Source organism: Nakaseomyces glabratus, chromosome K (genome assembly GCF_010111755.1).
Source record: "Nakaseomyces glabratus chromosome K, complete sequence".
In the NCBI taxonomy this organism is placed as follows: Eukaryota; Fungi; Ascomycota; class Saccharomycetes; order Saccharomycetales; family Saccharomycetaceae; genus Nakaseomyces; species Nakaseomyces glabratus.
The window spans coordinates 572,352-594,116 of record NC_088961.1 but is presented as its reverse complement, the minus strand read 5'-3'; the positions used below and the strand labels follow the sequence as shown (position 1 = coordinate 594,116).

Below are 21,765 nucleotides of genomic sequence, written 5' to 3'. Positions count from 1 at the left end.
GTTGGTGTGCTTTTTAAATAAAAGAATAAAAAATATAAAGTTAATTAATATGAAAACTGTTTATTATATACCAATGCAATTGTTAACATACAGAAATATGCCAACGTTGCTAGAAGTTGTCCAAACCAGAAGTGAAAAAAAAAAAAAGTTGATGAGGTGGGCGACGGTAGGCCCGGCGAAATTTTGAAAAAATTGCCAAAAAAAAAAGTTGCGTGGATTCATAAAATTTTCGTGTAATAGTACTACAATTCACATGATAAAACTTTCAATACAGGTATACTTTGATTGGCGTATTTCTAACTTTTATAAGAGTTTAAGGTTGTAATGTTAATGAGAACTTAATAAAAAGTAACCTTCATAGGTTATTCCCGTCGAGTCTCTACAGTTATATTAGAGTTGATTATATTTCGTTTTCTTATTTCAGCTATCACTTCCTCCTCTGTTAAATCTGACATTTTATTTAAATCGCCTACAAATTCAACCATTCGCTCAACATCCCCTTTAAAACTTTTATGCAATTCTGAAAACAGTACTTCATATTTTTCCGAAAGTTCCTGCATAATCTTCTTGTTTAACAATTCATTGATTATTGATATGCGCGAGATCATCTGATTGGCAATTGCGTTAATGGAGTTGGCAAGTTGGTCTTGTATTGATTTTGAAAACGCTCCTTTGCTTATAGATTTTGATAAGGATAAATTGGCATCCTTACTGGTATTAATATCACAGAGTGTACCTGAGTTGTTTAAGGATATTGTGTGATCCTCAATGCCAGATACTTCTTGATTGGGTACTTTACTGTTAATATGAGAAATTATTTCCTTTGACCTATTTTGAGAAGTACTTGTCTCTACCGGAACGAGGTTTGCAACAAGATTACTTTTTTCTTTGACAGTTTTATTTGAATGGATATTTTCAGAATTATTATTTGCGATCATCTTCTTACCTTTATTGATACTCCGTGTTGTTGGTTTGACATTCTTCCCTTTTGATCTTCCTACTTTATAACTTCTAACAGTACAACTAGCAGATCCAAAAATTGTATTCAACACATTTATATCTGCAGTTTTGACTGATTTAGGTTTTGTTTTGGATACAGAAGTAACTTTGGGTATATTGTTTGGTTTGTGTCCCACAAACTGACTAGTTAAGCGCCCACCTTCGATTAAACGGTGACGGCCCAAATCTTTGTCAATCAGGTGATCTTGATAAGCAACCGAAGAAGGAATAATAATATTTTCTTTCATAACCTCTATTGATTGATTTAGTGTTGTATTAAATTGCTGTTCCATTACTAGCTTAAGATTCTTGCTCGATTTTGATAGACTTCTTTGTAATCTTTTCTTGTTCAGATCAGATAATGGAGAGGAACAAAGTGCGGGCTGTGGTTTCAACAATATCCCGTACTCTGAACTTGGATATTGTTCTCCATTAGAATGCGCTTTATTATTTTGTATGGAATCGTTGTCGTTTTTATCGTTCCTCTTGAGATCTGATCTTTCGGGAGTTTGAAGCTGTGTATTTCGATAAGAGTTGTCTTGCATGTTAAAATGGCCATTATTATTCTTATCTGTATTTGATTCTTTTAGCTGAATTGGTACAGATTTTTCTTTGAATTCAAGCTCGGAATGAGATATGTTATCAATTTGGGAGCTCGTGTCTGATTCAGTAAAATTTAATAGTAAGTAATCCTTTGCTTCACTAATTCTAAAATAGTTATCCATTGGCTCAAGAAAAATTCTACATTCATGTTCTGAGTTGAATTCTAGCTCCAATTTTTTCAAATATTTCATCGGTATATGACTTTTTTCGAACTCGTTAAGAGCCATTTGAGTGAAAGGTGTGATATCTCTGGGAAAGCCTATCTCAATCAAGCAATTATTAGATTTCTTTAAAAAGATATTTTTTTTTCGAAGATGAATGAAAGTATTTGTTCCAGTCCACAAATATAAATTTCCATGAATGAACTGTGAATAGCAAAACCGTTTACTACCTGAGTTTGATAATCCTACAATTTTCTTTGTTTGACAATTCTGACTTTCATATACTGCGAAGAGTTTTTTAATCCTCACAAAATTAACTAATTTTTCCTTGAAGTTATCTAGTATGAACTCCATAATTTTATAATTACTGAATATTTTATCAATATTCTGCTTTTTCCACCTTAATATTGGGTATTCTTGATGTTCAGCATTGCCATTTGCTAGCGAAAGGAAAGAAATCAACATTATTAACAAATTTAAATCTTTTATTTCATTGGATGTTAAAAAATCTTTAACATAGTCAAATTTAGAAATGATCAGTTGTTGGATATCATCACTCGGAGATGTATAAATGTATGCCAAAGTTTTCAATAGAATAAAAAAATATTTCCAGTTTTTAAAAGTTATGTCTTTCTTAGTACCCCTGTCGATGAGAGTATTTATTATAACATCATTACTCTCTGGGACCTCAGTTTCTTCAAGATTAAAAGTCAGTTGAATTCTCAGTAAGTGAATCCATATATCTTTGTATTGTAATTTTGCGTGACTCAGCTCAATAAACATTATGGATATTAGGAGCCATATTTTTTTAGAACGAAGTGGTTCTTTGAGCATAAATCGGAATAATACCTCAATATCCTTGTGTGTTAAATTTGCTATTGCATTTTGTATTGTCCTCTCTAAAAACTCTGTATCGCTAAATTGTATCTGAATGTAATAAAAGCCGTCCACCACCTTCACATCAAAATACCTTGCTAGTATACTTTGTGCATCCATTTTTGATAGCCTTCAACTAAATTATTTATTTCCTCTTTTTTGTAGACTATATATTGGGTACCGGATACTGATGAGCCTCCTAATGTAATATCGTTGCTTCTCCAACCTGGCAGTACTGTTATTTGGTGAAGGCGGTCTTTCCTTTTTTGAATTGGACGAGAAGGAAAGCATCATTTCAATTATTCGTAATGTTCGTACTATTATATAGGCTTTCTTGCCAAGAAAGGGGCTAAGGCAGAGCTGATCAGTTCGACTCTGGGCGGCTAACAGTGGGCAATCAGAACCAGCTGTACTGCACTAGTTTCTATGGTTTATGCAACACCGAAAATGAGATCTGGATACTTGTTGTGCTGGCTCTTCTAGAGAAAGCCGGCAACTTCAATTTCATCAATTTGCTAAATTCACACACTCCTTCCTTCCTCTCCCTTAATTTCCCTGTTAGGAAGTTCTGGTTGGCAGCGATTATCTTAATTTAAAAAAAAAAAAGAAAAGAAAGACAAAGAACTTAGAATCCGCAGCACAGAGAGAACAACAAAAATGTCCAAGGCTGAAAAGGAGAGAAGCTCTAGCCGCCCAATTAGTACGTGACTAGTGATTTGATATTGTCGTTGGCAAATAGAGCTTTATACTTAAGTACGTCGCTATGAGTGCATTTGTGGTGTAAGAGGAAGATCGTGGGAGTAGCGAGATCTTGAAATTTTTCAGTCTCTTAGAAGAAAGTGCAGAGACTAGCTTAAGATGAACTTTGTCTCAAATATATGTTTTCCCAAGATTTTGCAAATTCACAGAGGATACCGCGTAAAGAAGAACGAAAAACCATTATTGTTCTGTAAAACGGTATTTGGGCTTCTCTGTCTCTCTTTTTTTTCTTTGCAGGCAGATGAGATGAGCACAATCAACTCAACGAGCTGGGTCGCAATTTTGTCCTCGCTAAGGTTTGCATGGAGGAAGGCTATTCCGTAGCCGCTGGGCGGGGAGTGAGACTGCTGCGATTTACTGTGATAACTTTAAAACTGCTTGTGAATCCTGGCTGAACTCTCTTTTTATGCTCTATGTTCAGTACACTCTGCCAATAGGTACAAGTTAGAAACAGGAAATGTCTGGTCGTCAAGGTGGTAAGGCTAAGCCTTTGAAGCAAAAGAAGAAGCAACAGCAAGACTTGGACCCAGAGGATCAAGCTTTCAAGGAGAAGCAAAAGGCCGATGCTGCTGCTAAGAAGGCTATGATGGCCAACGTCAAGTCTGGTAAGCCATTAGTCGGTGGTGGTATCAAGAAATCCGGTAAGAAATAGATATGAGGTTCTCATATTGCACTTATCTATATGTGTGCCATTTTTTTCAGTATATCACTTCTATAGTATGCCACACTATGTGGCCACTGTATAGGGTATAGCGTATATCAGTTAAATGAATCATTTCTCAATATAATTTATGCTTACGTTTGATTCCAACCTATTTAAAGGATGAAATTAATGCGTAGTTCTGTATCGTGTCAATGTTACCAAATGAGCACCTGGTTACTACTCAAGTGTAATCACCTCTAAATCAGCGTGTATTTTATACATAATTGGGACTTGTTACATATTATAATTACTTAATCAAAATACTTATACACGATGTGTGCAGCTTAAACACCAAGTACCCCCCCTCAATAATTTTGAAAAAAAAAATCAATAAGAGTGCATGATATACAAGCATGTGTTGGTGAATACATTGACCAAAATAGGGCTTCTAATTATACAGTAGCAAATTCAAATCGTTGAGAGCTGTGATTTTTACTCTATATTAGTTACTTCTTTTTTATTTGAGCAGTATCATATTTTTTCGACTCACAAAACTGACGAAGAGGACCTTTATTTCGACTATACAATTCATCAATATACAACCAGCGGTCTTCACCATTTTTGATCTGCAATCGCATCACATATAGTTGGTGATTTGAACATTTACGATTACTCAGGTTTATTTTTTGTTTTTAAGGAGGGTTTTTAGACAATTTTCCAGAGATATAGCATATTCGCATAAGATAAATTCCAGAGAATAGAGAATAATGTCAGGTAGACAAGATAAACTGTTAACGAAGTATAAAATTGTGTTTCTTGGTGAGCAAGGTGTTGGTAAGACATCGTTGATCACTAGATTCATGTATGATACATTCGATGATAATTACCAGGCGACGATTGGTATAGATTTCTTGTCGAAGACCATGTACCTCGATGACAAGACTATCCGTTTGCAATTATGGGATACTGCAGGTCAGGAAAGATTCAGATCATTAATCCCTTCCTATATTAGAGACTCAAGAGTGGCAATTGTAGTATATGACATTACTAAGAGGAAATCGTTTGAATTCATTGATAAATGGATTGAAGATGTTAAGAATGAAAGAGGTGCAGAGAATGTAATATTATGTGTTGTTGGTAATAAAAGTGATTTGGCAGATGAAAGACAAGTCACTGCTGAGGAAGGTGAAAAGAAGGCCCAGGACCTGGGAGCAAAAATATTTATGCAAACCAGTACTAAAGTTGGTTATAACGTCAAGAACTTATTCAAGAAAATTGCCAAGTCTTTACCAGAATTCCAAGATTCAGATGCAAATCCGCTAGAAAACACTGGCGGAGCAGCAGGAAACAGGAATTCCAATAAAGCTGGTGTTATTGACATTTCTACTACTGATGAAGATCAATCACAAAGTGGTTGTCAATGTTAATCTCTTGTATCGCGAAACTATTTGGTGCTGAAAATAATAATATGACTAGATCTGGTTTTTGGAAGACAACTCAACTAATTGTTAGAGAAACACGATTTTATTCAACATTGGATAGGAAAAGAGAATGGGTATTTGCATGATACACTGATAATGAAACTTGAGATAATAGCAAAGCTTTACGATGCTTTATAAAGTACAGCATAATTATATAATATTGCATTTAATATTGTAAAAGTATAAAATTTTGAAGAATTAAAATTTTACCCGCAAAAATTATTACATGTAAATGTCTATATTTAGATAATAAAAACATTTATGCGTTTACACAACGCTAAGGGGAGTAGTTTACAACACACGTCAGGAAGACGTAATTTAATAGGTAAGGTGAAATTCCTTGATATTATAAGCTATAAATAAGTAATTAACTTATAGAGGATAATATAATTGTAGAGATCGTTAAATAGAGATATGAAACGCTTGTAAGAAAAGAAAGCAAACCAGTTTTAGAAAGGTTTCATAAAATGCAAAGAATGTTTTTTAGACTGTAGTTATAGAAAATGAGCACAATTCTGACTAGCTCGGTATTTTTCTATTACATAGTATCGAATTCAGTATCCACATAACTACCATTTCTTAGTAAGGTCTTACAAAGTCTTGGTAGGACTTCAACTTGTAAAGGTTCCAATGGGAATTTTTCACCATCAACTGAAAATAGTCCGTGATTTAGTTTTGGGATCAATTTATATGCTAAGATTTTGGAGTGAATAACTTCTGGTTGTAAGACATGGGATCCTTTATCCAAAGCTAGAAGGATAGGCGCCATTCTTGTAACGGAAGTTCTGGCATCTGTGACAACCATATCAATGGTACCATCAGATGGCAATGCAGCTGGAAAGAATTTGGTATCAGCTGCAATATAAGGCATTTTACCCGTGTAAAAGATACCAATATTATTCGAGATAGATGGATCAAGCCTCTCCCAGTCATCTGGAACGCCGTCCTTTAGAGGGTACTTCAATTTGAAACTGTCCTCAGTGATTTCATTTGAGATTTCATTTTCATTAGACTTTGATATCTGTTTAGTGTCCTCAGTCTCTGGAGATTCCTCGTTTAGGTCCCCTTCAAATGTAAGAGAGCCTTGATTCTTATGTTCTAGATAGTGTACTTTTAGGTCATTTTTTGACTTCGCAGCGTACTTGACGTAAAGGTCACACGGGTACTTCTTTCTCTGCAAGACATTGAACGCGACACCAAGTTCAAATCTGGCTGGACCCATCCATCTAATAAATTCTGTGTTGATATCGGATTCTGCAATCACACCATAAGTCTGACTTAGAAATGATAATTTAGGATATTCATCAGCGTAAGATGGTTGAGAACAACACATCAAGTCGATTCTAGCTTCTACTGATTTAAGAAGGCATAATGCAGCATAAGACGGATTGTTTGTCCAATGGCAAGAGACACTCATGGCGTTACCTGATCCACAAGGTAGTTGTGTGATAGCCAGTTTGTTGAAAGCTTCAACTCTATCAGGCCTTCTATAAAGACCGTTAATGACTTCATAGGGAATACCATCACCTGAGGCACATACAATGGTGTCATATTTAGATATATCCATTTCTCTGGCGATATCGATGGCTTCCTGAGGATACTTTGTGTACTTGATCTCAACAGTACTTCTACTGGCGCTCAGCAAAGGTTTGGCCTTTGTCATAAACAGTTTTTTAGCTTTACCTTTACCACCAAATGGGTTAATAATGGCTAGGATAGATCTGGATTGTTTTGTGCCTTTATAACTTCTATCCATGATGGCATCTACAATCTCAGATGGACCTCTTAGTAGCTCAGTGGTTTCGATGGCAATCACAATTTTCTTAGGTACCACGTCTTGTCTTCTAGGTTTGGCAAAAGTTATCTCTATTAAATGTAAGCTTTTTATGTTTTCCATTTCATCTTGACTGCCTTCGTAGAGTATTTCTGACTCTTTTACTGAAACTTTTGAATTATTAACATTGTCGTCGTCATTAGTATTGAATGGGTTCTTTAGATCCACGTTGTCGTTATTGTCGTTATTTGTAGTTGTTCTTGATGCTGATGCTGATGTTGATGATGGCTGGGTGCTGAACGGGTTATTATCGGTGTCACCGTCTATGCTGGTCATTGATGTTATTCTAGCGTTGGAAGGTTTTCTCTTAAAACTTTTTCTTCTGGGCCTATCATCAGGTACAGAGATAAATTTAGACGCCTGTGAGGACACATCATCACGGGAAAGTATGGACTGGTTTGTGAAATCGTTCGAGGTTCTTGGTTCTTGGTTCTGATTTTGTGGTGTAGTGGTAAATATCTTGGCATTGATAATTCTTGCGTAAGGTATCACGGTGTTTATAGGTAAGAAAGTGTCCAATTTGTTGTTAGTGTCGTCGTTGCCGCTGTGGTTCTTCTTGCGATGTCTCATTTTCTGCGAGTTACCTGTAGCAGACGACGCTAAGCTCAGTGAAGAGCTTCCGCTACTGGTTGAGTAGCTCGAGTCGCTTAAACAAGTGACGCAACTCACCAAGGAGGCAGTCTCAAAGACACTCGAGTTCGACCTTCTCACGTAGCTGTTCGCACTTATAAAGCTATCTGTTGAGCTTATCCTGCTCTCTATGCTCAGTCTAGGGCCTTCCTTGGACTCGTCGCCGTACTGTCTGCCACCCACACCCATGCTATACGAGGAGTCATTGCTGAACATCATCGTGCTCGGTCTGTACACGTTCGTGGTGGTGCTGCGCATATTGGCGGGTGCCTTGTTCTGGAAAGTGTTGAGACTAGTCACCCCGACTATGCGCACCCCGTCCTCCACTAATTGACCCCTCGAGATCATCCGCTTGTTCTTGGAAATCGGAACGGACTGAGACCGCCCGCTATTCTTGCTCTTCTTCTTGCTCTTCATGGTCACATACACATCATCGTCTACTCTATTCTTAGCTATCATCTAGGGAGTTTGAGATCCCTTTTATTCCTTAGCCTTTATATGGTTCGGTGGTTGTCTTTTTTTTTCTCCCCCCAAAATCCCGGTTAAGAAAAGGGTTTCTTTAGTGGCAGTGGGGACCCTTCCACTATTTATACTTCTGGCGTGATGGGGGAGGAATTGAAAAATGGCACCTTATAGCATCGACCGTGTAGATGGAACACACAAGTGCAGCAACTGTGCGACTACATTTTGCTTATTACGCTAATTCCCTTTGTGCAGCACTATTAGTGGAGAGATGATCAATCTTGGGGGGTCCAATGAGTATTGCCCAATTAGGTAATTCAGGCTAATTCCACCTCTGATCCTCAGAAAGTCGTGTACAATCAAATGCTCTACCAGCCGGTTACTCCATCAACTTGTGAGAGAGTGCCGTGCTTGCGATTGAAGTGTTGAGTGGTACAGAAAGAGGTGCAGAGAGACCTGGAGACAATGGTGAAACAGAGACATTGCAGGTAATGTTACAGCAAGCAATTGGTCTACTACAGTTGTGGTGTTGGTGCTTCGTACGCGTTCTTATCTAAGAGTTCCAAGCACGCACAGACACACACACAGACACACACAGAGAGAAAGTATAATAAAGATTTGTGCACTCTTCTGCATTGCTTTTTCCTTGGAACACACGCGGATCCGTTACTGTGTTTCCCCATCTGTCCCATCATGCCCCCCGCGCCCCCCCCCCCCCCGTCAATTACCAGATTGCTTCTGAAAATCTCTTCCGACAACTCCCGTTTACCGACAACTCCCGTGTCCAGTGGTTCCCGTGGAATCATTTGAAATTTACACTCAGCTCTCTCAGCTCCCTCAGCTCTCTCAGCTCCCTCAGTTCCCTCAGCTCTCCCATTGCCCAGTGCCGATCAGCCACCACAAAAACCAAAGAGCCTCCTCTGCACACCCACCCTGAGAGCGAAGGGACCCTTTCACATGTACACACACACACACACCGACACACACACACACCGACACACGCACACACACATAACGCAGAGAGTTGGGAGACCCTGGACCTGAGACCACACAGCAAGACTACAAGAAAACAGTGACACAGTGGGCATGTGACTCCGACACGTCTAACATGCCCTAATATTTGAATCTTCGTCCCCCCCCGCACCGGGTAACATTCTCCTGCATACCGTGATTAATGCCAAATCCTTCACTACCGCAAGCTGAATCCCGGAACTTCGGTGTTGGTGCTGGAAGGAAAACAATAAGCCGGGTAAAGTACCTGATCGCGCACTTACAGCTAACAGCTGACGCACTCGAGAAATCTGCCCGTTTTGTTCATGGAAACTTGAAGAAAATCAGGGAAATCGTTACTGCGCTCTCTCTAACGCTTGCAAGCTCCTGGAATACAAATTCGCAAAGTATATAACTCTATAGCTTTCAACCTTGTTACTGTGGAGTGGCTGTTAAGGGATAGAGACATAAGATAAACCATACCATACATAAATCACCTCCCATATAAACAAATGTTGAGAGCTGTTGCACGTTCGCAGGTTAGATCTTTGAGAAACGCTCGTTTGTACTCCAGTTTCAAGGAGTTGAAGTTCGGTGTCGAAGGCAGAGCTGCTCTGCTTCGTGGTGTCGAGACTTTGGCCGATGCTGTCTCTGCCACGCTGGGGCCTAAGGGTAGAAATGTGCTGATCGAGCAGCCATTCGGAGCACCAAAGATCACCAAGGATGGTGTCACCGTGGCCAGATCCATTACTTTGGAGGACAAGTTCGAGAACATGGGTGCTAAGCTTCTGCAAGAAGTTGCCTCCAAGACTAACGAGGCCGCCGGTGACGGTACCACCTCCGCCACTGTCTTGGGTAGAGCCATCTTCACCGAGTCCGTCAAGAACGTCGCTGCCGGTTGCAACCCTATGGATTTGAGAAGGGGTTCCCAGGCCGCCGTCGAGAAGGTCATCCAATTCTTGACTGAAAACAAGAAGGAGATCACCACTTCTGAGGAAATCGCCCAGGTGGCCACCATCTCAGCTAACGGTGACGCCCACGTCGGTAAGTTGCTTGCCTCCGCCATGGAAAAGGTCGGCAAGGAAGGTGTTATCACCATCAGAGAAGGCAGAACTTTGGAAGACGAACTAGAAGTCACCGAAGGTATGAGATTTGACCGTGGTTTCATCTCCCCATACTTCATCACTGACGCAAAGTCCGGCAAGGTAGAATTCGAAAAGCCATTGTTGTTGTTGAGCGAAAAGAAGATCTCTTCCATCCAAGACATCTTGCCAGCTTTGGAACTATCTAACCAAAGTAGAAGACCACTATTGATCATCGCCGAAGATGTCGACGGTGAAGCCCTAGCTGCTTGTATCCTAAACAAGTTGAGAGGCCAAGTCAAGGTCTGTGCCGTTAAGGCTCCAGGTTTCGGTGACAACAGAAAGAACATTCTAGGTGATGTCGCCATCTTGACCGGCAGTACTGTTTTTACTGAAGAATTGGACTTGAAGCCAGAACAAGCCACTATGGAACACCTAGGTTCCTGTGACTCCATTACTATCACAAAGGAAGACACTGTTATCCTAAACGGTAACGGCTCCAAGGACTCTATCCAAGAAAGAATTGAACAGATCAAGAACTCCATTGATGTCACCACTACTAACTCTTACGAGAAGGAGAAGCTACAAGAAAGACTTGCCAAGTTATCCGGTGGTGTTGCTGTCATCAGGGTTGGTGGTGCTTCTGAAGTTGAAGTCGGTGAAAAGAAGGACCGTTACGATGACGCTTTGAATGCCACCAGAGCTGCCGTTGAAGAAGGTATCTTACCAGGTGGTGGTACTGCTTTGGTTAAGGCCTCTAGAGTTTTAGACGAAGTCAAGACTGAGAACTTCGACCAAAAATTGGGAGTTGACATTATCAGAAAGGCCATTACTAGACCAGCTAAGCAAATTATTGAGAACGCCGGTGAAGAAGGCTCCGTTATTGTCGGTAAGCTTGTTGATGAATTTGGCGAAGATTTTGCTAAGGGTTACGACTCCGCTAAGGGAGAATTCACTGATATGTTGGCTGCCGGTATTATTGACCCATTCAAGGTCGTTAGATCTGGTCTGGTCGACGCTTCCGGTGTTGCTTCCTTGTTGGCTACTACCGAAGTTGCCATCGTTGACGCTCCTGAACCAGCTCCAGCTGCTGGTGCCCCAGGTGGTGGTATGCCAGGTATGCCAGGTATGATGTAAAAGGTCTAACTTTTGCAATCATGCTGGTGAAAATGAAGCAAATCATTACATAGAGTGGTAAAATCTTCAAGACCAAATAGCTTGTACTCAAACAAAGCGCTTCTCTGATTTACCTACTCAAAATAAAACTTGTATATCTTAATTTTTAAATATTATCGCTTTTCTAAGTTAAAACAATTGTCAATAAATAGCCCTGTAAATACGCAGTAATAAAAAGACTTAGTTGTTTCAATTATAATTGATAGTTGGTAAAAGAAATTGTTACTAGGGATTCTTATTGTGCTAGTTTTGCATGTATGTATAATAAAAAAAACACAGTATTATGAATACTATTTCATTTAGTTGAAGACAAAATACAAAAAAAAGTTGGGGCGAGCTGGGAATTGAACCCAGGGCCTCTCGCATGCTTGTGATTGTTCACACGGATGTTATCCATGTTCGCCCAAAGCGAGAATCATACCACTAGACCACACGCCCTCAGAACTTGTTGTAGGAAAAGAAAATGCCGACAGTGTAGTCAAGTAGGTGTTATTCCATACGGTTTCATCACATGCGTTTATGCTATCTTATTGATTCACTGTAGGTATTGTTCTATACCTGAATGCTACTGAAAAGTGTACCAGACCTTAAATAATGTATTCAAAAACCTTTCAGTCTATTTAGAAAAGATTGCTTTATTTCATGATATATGTAAAAGTTTAATATTGGGTATTCAATGTGGTTTGTGAGAAATGTAATAAAGGAGCAAGTAAAGAGTAGAGAAGAGTGGTAGATGAAGAACAAGTCAATAATATATATTTGACAGAGTACCAGTTAATAAATCCTAGACCAATCCGATTATATGTAAATTTATTGCTAGTCAGTTTTCCTGGTGATTACTATAATATATATGAGTCTAGGTGATTAACAAAAAATGGGAAACAGAAGATTCAAAAAAATATATTTGAAGTATAATTAAAAAAATAAAGCGTCACAGACAGGATTCGAACCTGCGCAGGTAAAACCCAATGCCTAATTGCTGTTCGTAAAGAATGAATAGCAGGGCATCGCCTTAACCACTCGGCCACTGGGACACGATTGTTATTGGTGTTGCACGCTTGAAAATTATAAATATACTACAAAACCTTTTTCTAACTATGTACGAAAATATTATTGGACAAGACCTGCATATCCTTTACAAAATCCATATGATGCTATAGGACTAGATGTAATTGAGCCTTAATTAAAGTTTTGACAATGGATGATACATATATTTTTCAGTGTTAGCAAGATAATCACAACTTAAAAAAAATGCCAGAAATTAAGATGGCATTATAAAAAGAGAAAATAAAAGAAAATTGAGTTCTTCCTAAATTACAATGTTTTTCAGTAGACATTTTACCGTATATGTGTTGTTTAAGTTAGCACTGGTATATAAATTGGAACTGTATAAAACTTCTTTTCTTTTAAATTGTAGATTTTGCACATTTTTTTTTTCAACCATTTAATTTGATATTTTGGTAGCCAAATTGATACTTTGAGTTATTATCTTACTTCAGCAACCACGGCCACATTGATCCTTCGGAATAAACAATGAAAAATGAGCTAATTTATCACATTAAAGTACTGATAACAGTTTTGAACAATTTAAAGCAAATTATATTTGCTCATCATATTTAAAAGATGAATAAAACTGTAAATATCAAGGCTAATATAAAAGCTCTACTTTTGGTCTTTTGACTGCAGAAAAGCTTACGTATTATTTAGGTAATATTAGATGGTTAAATGGGTGAAATAAGAAGACCAGCTCCATTGGAGTCGATTACATTGCAAAAAAGACACGGCAATACTCATTTTGCTAATATCAATTACGGTTATATTGTATTTTTTGTTAGCGTTGCATATGTGGTATTTTTAATCTTGCTGCGAAGGATCATTAAGTCGTACCCTTCTAATAAGAATAGGACATTCTTTGGTGGGCTATGTAAACGGCTTTACACCATTGACCCGGCATTACACTTGTTAATACTATTTATTCCATTGATTGCTACGTTTTATTACCATTATTCCATCTTTTCTCAAACTGCAGTTTACATTATGAGACTGGGGAGACTAAGCTATGTTCTTCTATCGTTAAATCTGTTTTTGAATTTGAGACCCAATATCTTTTTTACAGACAAATATGTCTATACAGATTTTATCCCATTTCACAAGTGGTTATCTAGGCTAATTGTTATATTTGGATTATTGCATGGTGTTTTCTTTGTTATCAGATGGGCGATTAACCCCAAAACCGACTTAGACGCAAAGTTGAGCAATAAGTATAACTTTGCCGGCATTGTTATTGCTGGAATCTCAATAATTTTAATTATCGCCTCTATGAATGTTGCAAGACGGTCAGCGTACAACTTGTTCTATATTATACACAATATTACATTATTTGCATTTGTTTTCATCACACCTTATCATGCGAGGCCTAGCGTCAAAACTCCCTACCTTTTTGTAAATAGCGTTTTGATTGCCGTTCAAGTGATCAACAAGATTGTTTTTACTTCTCGAGCTAGTCTTATAGAAAAAATTGAAGATCGTAAAAACACTAATTTGGTGGTACTTAAATTCCCTAGAAAGGCACTACCTGATTTTTTCAACCCATCATCCCATATTAGACTGAGTGCATACAGAAAGCTGAACCCTCTATATTGGATATTACCTAGCCATCCATATACATTGGCAACTCTACCTTCCGATGAAATCGTGGAATTAATTGTCAATGAACATACTGTACCTCAATTTAATACATCATCTTTTGTTGTCGAATTGGGCTATAGCTATACCATCCAGAACCCACATAACCCCTCAGTACCTGACGTGTGCTTACAAAATGCGAACCGAATTGCCATAGTTTGTGGGGGTTCCGGTATTGCCTTTGGACTGCCTTTATTCCGTTTTTTTAAGTCTATGAAAAATATCTCATACCTTCGACTAGTCTGGTTGACCAAAAACAGCAGCCAGTTGAGCATAATAACTAAGTCAGATTCTTTTCGCGCTTTAATAAGCGAAGATGGTAAAATAGATAATTTAGACATATACTTGACTAATAAAACAACTGCACCGACTTCGTCTGGTACTGAAGAAACTGAAAATGACATAGAATTGGAGGATTTCGAATTGAATACTACGGAGGATTTAACCGAGTACAAAAAACTATGTAACATAACTGAGGGTGAAAGGATGGATTGGACAACAGAGTTATCCTCACTAGTCGAAGAAGATACATCAAAAACCTGGCTGCTAGCCTGTGGCCCTGAAGGTTTAGTTACCGACGGTAAATCTTATGCCAATGCTAATGGTATCCACTTTGCTTCCGAAGTTTACACCCTTTAATTCAATTATATATTTCTTACCTTATGATCCAGTCATTTTAAATTATCTGATAAACACAATTAAATATTATATATCCTTTCTAAAGCCTGATTATATTCCACTAAGAATTAGATAGTTTCATTTGTATCAAATTTTAGAGTTCCTGTTTCTCCATTAAATATGTTGTTTAAATCAGGTTCATAATCAAAACCCAAGTTGTCAATAGGAAGAAAATCCATATTTGTAAGACCCAAATTAGGATCTGTCTTGTTAATACCGAATGCTTCAACAATATTCGACGGATTGATACCATTGAAATTTGTGTTGGCCATCAAGAAGTTTTCAAGATCATTCGGAGTTCCTACTGCAGTTCCATTAGCAGTGTGATTTGGAGTGGCACCTAGATCTTGGAAAAGCATACCATTCGGTGAGAGGGGATTTAGTGCGGGAACGGGAAGGTTGTTTACATCTAATATGTTACCATTTGAATTATTTATCATATCGAAACCATTCAACCTTCCCATGTGCTTCTCAGTAGGTCTTGGTATCGATGTTATATTCTCCATGGTTCTTTGTCTTTTAATAGGAGGACCGTCGAGGTTGCTAACTCCTGGAGATGATATTGCCGAACTACCCCTACTAGCTCCCCTAGAAGAACAACCACGAACATCACTACTTGTGTAGGTAATTGGCTTATACGATTTAAGTGGCGGTAATTGAGTCCCAATACGATCAATAGAAGTTCGTAAAGGACCTGGAAAGGAAGAGTTTCTAGTCACATCGAACCCAATAGTATCTTGATAAACAGGACATCTTCTCAACTGACTCACGTCCGCATTCAAAAATGCTGCACCGTCATTTCTCAGAAGGCTAGCAATACTAGGAATTTTTGGGTGCTTTGGAGGTAAAAAGGAATTCATTTGGTTTTTAGAGCTCTGATCGTTCAAAAGGGTCATGAAAAAGCCGGTAGATTTCATTATCCGGATTGCCAGCGTATAACTTTTGGCTAATCTTTGTGTCAGTGAGTAGAAACTAGATATATTAGATATCAATGTTTGGAGTAAGCTGTCTGTATCATCCAGATCAATCTTCGAAGTGCTCATGGACATAATATCCTTACCATTTAAAAATCCTGGATTGTTCAAATCTGCTTCCTTTTCATTTTCTGATTCGGTTCCTGATTCATTCTTGACAGCAAAAAATGGACATTGTCCTCCACCGTTACCTGTAATATTCCCACACTTCACTCTAAGAATCAAACAGATAAAATATTGAAGTGATCGATGACAAACGTCTAAGCACTGAGGAAGTAGAAGAACACTAGCTGACTTGAAAATTGGATTGTTGATGTTTTCAAAAAAAATCATAGAGTTCTTGAAACAATCCACAGAAAAGTCCAGTGCTTCTTGAGCATAATATTTGGTGATAATGATAGTATCCGGATCTGAGTCGCCCAGAGGTTCATACCTAGTAAACAAGATATAGTTCATAATGTAAACTAGAAGCCTCAAAGTCAAATGCCTTGAGTATAATAACGAGTAGGTCAAAGTATTTTTAACCTTATCGGACCTACTTAAATTTTCAGATTTGCTTTCTCCCCCATATCCAGAATTCTTGGAGAGCATGATATCCTTAAATGGTATTTCATTTTTTGCATATAGGCTTTCTAGAGTTGGTAGCCCATACAGAACCGCATCCTTAACATCGTCTGCAACAGGATGAGTAGATTGCTCAAAGAGCAGATTTTCCTGCATATTAGTTGCAACCAACTCAGAAGATGAGAGCAAATTTCTTTCAATTAATTCACTTACAACTTCATTAACATTTCTTTCTCCAAATATTAGGTCTGATAGTAGCTTTATTAGCGAATCTAAATCTTTCTTCTTCAAACTCCGAGCAATAGACAAGTTCAGAATATGATTCAGAACTGCCATGATACACAAATCTAGCTTAAAAATCAGGGTAAAATTTTTAACAATAACCAGTTCCTTGATATCATTCTTGTAGTCAATTTTAGATGAAGATGGTAGTTTCGTATCACTAAAGTCTTTCAAATTTCTTAGAAGTCTTGGAGTACCCAAAGAAAATGATTGCTGAATATCCAATGAAATGATATAATACCATAATTTTCTCCAAGTATGTTTGTATCTCTCAATTGTATTTTCTTTATGGTGTTTTGAGTTTCCTTTGGTGCTATTTCTTGATTGGTCTTTATTATCAGCTGAGTCTGAGCTATCTGCAGACTGATTGGGGAAGACAGTGACTAGTTGAGGAAAATTATCAGGGTCTCTGTGAAGACCACAACTGAAAGCCATTTGAACAATACTTGAAAGTAAACCTTGATGAGTTTCATTATCATTATTAACTGTTTTTAAAGCACTGAGGGTGCCACCAGAAGGTGCGTTATTAGTATTGCAGAGCAGTATTATTCTGTAAAAAATGGCAAACTGAATTGTGCTAATTGTGACATTTGCATTGGATACGCTAGAAATTTCATCAAATTCAATAAGACGAGTTTTCAGAGATTCGATTAGTTCTGTTTTGATTTCAAAACCACTCAACAGCTTGTCATCTGTAGACATGGTTATTTTGCTGTTATCTGAAAAAGATAAAATATTAACATTAGCAGGTAACTGTAACCAGACCAGTCGCATAATAATCAACAGCATACCTAATAAACAATAATCTGAACTTTTCGTGATATTAATAGTCGAAAGTTTTGAATGATCGAATGGACATCTGGAGGTTTTATCCTTAGCCTTATGCCCCTCGAAAATATTCAGTTCTGGGAATACGATGTTCAATTGGTTTTTGAAATTAGTTTCATCTATAATAGGAGCCAATTGATAAAGGGTCTCAAAAAATTTATTAACGAACAATATTACAATTCCTCGCGGTGGTAAAGAACTTTGTAATTGCTCCATGACTTCCTTTTTGGTGAAAGATGGTTGCGAAACCTCTGGTAATGTTGGCGAGGCGGACTTTTCATTTTCTTGTTTCACTGAATGTGTCACAGGGCATTTGCCAATACCTGCCGAATTTCCTTTCGCATCCATTTGTGGGACATTGCTGTTAGCTTGCTGATGCCCGCCTATAAATCCCGGGATAAAACTGTTCCCACCATGTTGAACCGGACAACCACTTGTAGGTGGATTGGCGCCTACACCAGGATGAACAGCAGTGGTTGGACCCATTGGCAAATTGTTAATTGTATTCATATCTGTTCCATTTTCGTGTTTAACGGGACATTTAGATATGCCAGGGCTAAGTGTTGAGTCATGTTTCACAGGGCATTTGCCCGGATTTATCGCATTTCCATTGACATTAGTATATTGACCATTGTTAATCTGTGGTTGTCCTTGTTTCAATTTAGAATGATCGATGGGACATTTAGAGACTTTCCCCATCTGTTTCATTTTAGTCCATTCAACTAATTTCTCCCTCATAGTGAAGATGTGTTTCCACAGCAGCTTCAAGTACGGATCACCTTTCATGATCGCCAACCAATGAGTTGGTCCCAGATGTATCAAACCGTAGTCTTTCTTTAAGTGGAGCATGTCAAATTCTCTCGTTAGGTCAAGTTCGTCGGATTCAAATTTTTTGAATATACTATTCATGTAAGCGTCAGTCATAGAGTCGTTATTTGCGAAATCGTTATGTTCAGTCTTTATCTTTGGGTCATGAACGGCGGGGCTATTGAATGTCCCTGTGTTGTAATTGCTATTGTTATTTGTAGTAGTTGCTGTTGTCGGGTTTGAGCTCGAGTCCCTGCTATGTGGGTATGGCGAGCCGGTGTTCATGTGCAGTCCACTGGTCACATCGGTCAGAGAGTTATATCGGGAGAGTGTCTCCTCCAGTTGCTTCACCTTCGACCGCAGCTGTTTTAACTCCATCTCCTTCGATATTTCCTTCTCTGCCTCCTCAGCCCAAGCCTGTTCCATGTAGTGGCACAGGTGTGCCACACCGGTTTTCACACACTGTGTACAGTTTGGGCGGGACTTATCACACTTGACTTTCCGCCTCCGACAAATGGTACAGCTCAACGGCACCCTGTTTCTCTTCCGCTTCACTTTCTCTTTCTCCTTCTCTTTGTTCTTGATATTGCTGGTGTTCTTGTTCATGTTTGCGCCAGCGTCTTTGCTACTTTTCGCCACATCGGCGTTATCCTGCGGCATAGGCAACGCATACATCGCGCTGTTCATATTAACGCCCGCGCTGTTCATGGGAGGCATCGGCGTGTTGTTCATCAGGATTTAGATCCGTAGATTATTGTTCCTCTCTTTGCAATATAAAATGGCTCTTTTTTTTCTAAGTATGTTATTTATTTTTTCCTCCCCCAAAGGACTAAGAAATCTGCTTGTGGGCCAGCTCAAAGAAATGATCAACGATAGGTATTCGATTCCCAAATAGTCAATGTCTAAGATCTACTAGAAAATTTTTCTTTTAGCCATTGTATGCGCAAGACAATACAAGACAGTTTAACAATTTACAATTAAGATGCACAAAACTGGAAGCACACGGGAACGACGTCAAAACCTGCATCCGATCTGCAATGGCAATACCTTTGAGTCGAGGACTTAAAACCGAAAAAGAGCATCTTGTTCTGACTAACGGGTCAAAGCTTCGATGAGAGTTTGCATGAAAGTTTGCATGAAAGTTTGTATGAAAGTTTGTATGAGAGTTTGTATGAAACTTAGTGATGTTTTCGATGGAAGGCTTCGATATCAACAGCCCAACCGGAACCCGGGAACGAACCCCGCAGGAACAATCCGTGGAAGTGGGATCGTCGATTACTACGAGGGGGGGGAGTGGATTTGTTGAGACCCACTGAGACCCACTGAGAGCCACTGAGACCCTCTGAGAGCCACGAAAAATAGGCCCAAACGGCTTTATCGCCTCAAACAGCAAACACTCCTCCCGTGATATCGTATATGAAAAGTAACACGTTTAGTACGTATAATGTTACTGAAAAATTACTCGTACATTATTACCTTTCCTCTTCAAATCCTGCGGAAAAGATAATAGCGATGAGCATCTAATGGCGGTGTGGTGGTGCATAGGCCCTTTTGATATATTGTCACAAAGAGGTTATTGGACTTCTGTGGCGGAGGGGAGGAGGGGAGAGATGGAATGCTTGTTTTTGGGTAAGGTGGTTGTGTATGTTGAGCGTTGCTAGGATGTCTGCTAGGAGGAAACGTGGTGGAGCCACGAAGCAAGCTGTGGTTAGGCTCGATAACGATGTTGATATGGCTTTGCTGCGGAGGTGGATGAGAGGGCGGGTGCCCATGCATGTGCGTCAGGTCAAAGAACCACTGGTGCGGGCTACTAACTACAACCAGCTGATGAAAGGCGTGGCGTTAGATAAAGGCAAGGATCCGCGGGTGTCGTTTCTGAACGAGCTCGACCACTTCAAGAGGATCAAGAGCCTGAAGTATGAGGTTCCGAACAGACAGCGCATGAAGTATGTGGACGGCTATTTGCAGAAGCTGAGTGAAAGCTACCATCTGACCAACAAGAGAGCCAACAAGTTGTTAAACTCGGAGCTGAAGACGCTCGAAGATAACTGGATTGCCAGACACGGGAAACTACCAAAGATACCGAACGACAGCAATATCTCACAGACGAAGAAACAACATTTAAAGGAGCAGCTCTCAGCCTACAACGCTGAGGTTAGACAGATCAAGGACAACCAGCCTGTGACCGTGTACTCTGTTCCAGGCGGGACGAACTTCGACTACTTGACAAACTGCATAAAGCTGCTAAACAGCGATAGAGCCATTTTATTTTCCATAGACATCGAGGCGTTTGAATTTGATACAAAGATCATCACGGAGATCGGGATCTCAATCTATGACCCCAGAGAGAATTTATACTCCACAGCACCAATTACCAGGAATTACCACCTCATTGTCTCCGAAGTATTGCAATTGAGAAACTCTAAATTTGTATGCGATTACAAAGACTGCTATCTACTCGGAGAAAGTTTCGTAATGCCTTTGAAAGAGTGCTGTGCCTTTGTACAGGCATTACTGAACTATTACATGAAACCTTCCACAGACAACGAACGGACATGGTCTAGAGCATTTGTTGGTCACAACATTAAAGGCGATATCAAGTGGCTAAAAGATATAGGTGTCGATTTCAGAGACATCGGCGAACCAGCAGGTGAACTCCGTCCTTACAAAGAGGAAGCTGACAAAAATGAACCAGTATATTTATTGGACACAGAAAAATTATACTGTGCTAACTACGGTAGAAAAGGGAGCAACCTAGGCAGGATTTTACAACTGCTGGAGATTCCCCATGCATTTTTGCATAACGCAGGTAACGATGCTCATTACACGCTAGAGCTTTTGAAAAGAATGTGCGATGTACAATATAGAGAATTGAAAAGATTAGATGATCTCGAGCACATTGCCACAAAGATAGAGAAGCTTAACAAGAGAGCTAAGGAAGAGCCTAAGATTTTACCGATGTCTTATGCGATAGCAGTCGCTAACAAAACCGTCAAGAATTTTAACGATTCAAACAATGGTAAAAAGAGAAATAACTTAGTACAACAAACAGAGTTTGGTGGTGCGACATTCTATAATGATCCTAAAGAAGCATTTCTATCAACATTCAGCAATATAAAAACATAAGTTCCCTTTTTTAGAACGTTGTAATAATCTCGTGTAATTTCTATTTTAGCATAAGTTGCATATCATATATAATTCACATAAAGGCAAGGTAACTAGTTTCCTTTGGTTCCCTACACAGCGACTGC

General features: G+C 38.9%; 8 protein-coding genes and 2 non-coding genes across 10 annotated transcripts; 5 read left to right on the top strand and 5 right to left on the bottom strand.

Moving 5' to 3' along the window:
• Positions 1 to 362: 362 nt before the first annotated feature.
• RED1 (Red1p) lies at positions 363 to 2,759 on the bottom strand (the record flags this gene model as incomplete). Its single annotated transcript, XM_448485.1, has 1 exon — positions 363 to 2,759. The coding sequence occupies one exon, from the start codon at positions 2,757 to 2,759 to the stop codon at positions 363 to 365; it is 2,397 nt and encodes a 798-aa protein (XP_448485.1).
• Positions 2,760 to 3,855: 1,096 nt separating this feature from the next.
• On the top strand, positions 3,856 to 4,050 carry TMA7 (Tma7p; the record flags this gene model as incomplete). Its single annotated transcript, XM_002999533.1, has 1 exon — positions 3,856 to 4,050. One exon carries the CDS (start codon positions 3,856 to 3,858, stop codon positions 4,048 to 4,050), a length of 195 nt encoding a protein of 64 aa, XP_002999579.1.
• Positions 4,051 to 4,808: 758 nt separating this feature from the next.
• YPT6 (Rab family GTPase YPT6) lies at positions 4,809 to 5,468 on the top strand (the record flags this gene model as incomplete). The annotated part of the gene is made up of 1 exon (XM_448484.1): positions 4,809 to 5,468. The coding sequence occupies one exon, from the start codon at positions 4,809 to 4,811 to the stop codon at positions 5,466 to 5,468; it is 660 nt and encodes a 219-aa protein (XP_448484.1).
• A 592-nt stretch (positions 5,469 to 6,060) lies between these two features.
• LCB5 (sphinganine kinase LCB5) lies at positions 6,061 to 8,445 on the bottom strand (the record flags this gene model as incomplete). The annotated part of the gene is made up of 1 exon (XM_448483.1): positions 6,061 to 8,445. One exon carries the CDS (start codon positions 8,443 to 8,445, stop codon positions 6,061 to 6,063), a length of 2,385 nt encoding a protein of 794 aa, XP_448483.1.
• A 1,505-nt stretch (positions 8,446 to 9,950) lies between these two features.
• On the top strand, positions 9,951 to 11,657 carry HSP60 (chaperone ATPase HSP60; the record flags this gene model as incomplete). The annotated part of the gene is made up of 1 exon (XM_448482.1): positions 9,951 to 11,657. One exon carries the CDS (start codon positions 9,951 to 9,953, stop codon positions 11,655 to 11,657), a length of 1,707 nt encoding a protein of 568 aa, XP_448482.1.
• A 368-nt stretch (positions 11,658 to 12,025) lies between these two features.
• On the bottom strand, positions 12,026 to 12,134 carry tP(UGG)7. The gene is made up of 2 exons: positions 12,099 to 12,134; positions 12,026 to 12,061 (listed from the first exon to the last, which is right to left on the bottom strand). It is a non-coding gene; the product is annotated as a tRNA-Pro (tRNA).
• A 491-nt stretch (positions 12,135 to 12,625) lies between these two features.
• Positions 12,626 to 12,730, bottom strand: tS(GCU)2. The gene is made up of 2 exons: positions 12,694 to 12,730; positions 12,626 to 12,670 (listed from the first exon to the last, which is right to left on the bottom strand). It is a non-coding gene; the product is annotated as a tRNA-Ser (tRNA).
• A 691-nt stretch (positions 12,731 to 13,421) lies between these two features.
• GVI51_K05731 (ferric reductase family protein) lies at positions 13,422 to 15,020 on the top strand (the record flags this gene model as incomplete). Its single annotated transcript, XM_448481.1, has 1 exon — positions 13,422 to 15,020. One exon carries the CDS (start codon positions 13,422 to 13,424, stop codon positions 15,018 to 15,020), a length of 1,599 nt encoding a protein of 532 aa, XP_448481.1.
• Positions 15,021 to 15,127: 107 nt separating this feature from the next.
• On the bottom strand, positions 15,128 to 19,246 carry HAP1 (the record flags this gene model as incomplete). The annotated part of the gene is made up of 1 exon (XM_448480.1): positions 15,128 to 19,246. One exon carries the CDS (start codon positions 19,244 to 19,246, stop codon positions 15,128 to 15,130), a length of 4,119 nt encoding a protein of 1,372 aa, XP_448480.1.
• Positions 19,247 to 20,158: 912 nt separating this feature from the next.
• GVI51_K05687 (uncharacterized protein) lies at positions 20,159 to 21,640 on the top strand (the record flags this gene model as incomplete). The annotated part of the gene is made up of 1 exon (XM_448479.1): positions 20,159 to 21,640. One exon carries the CDS (start codon positions 20,159 to 20,161, stop codon positions 21,638 to 21,640), a length of 1,482 nt encoding a protein of 493 aa, XP_448479.1.
• Between the last annotated feature and the right edge of the window lie 125 nt (positions 21,641 to 21,765).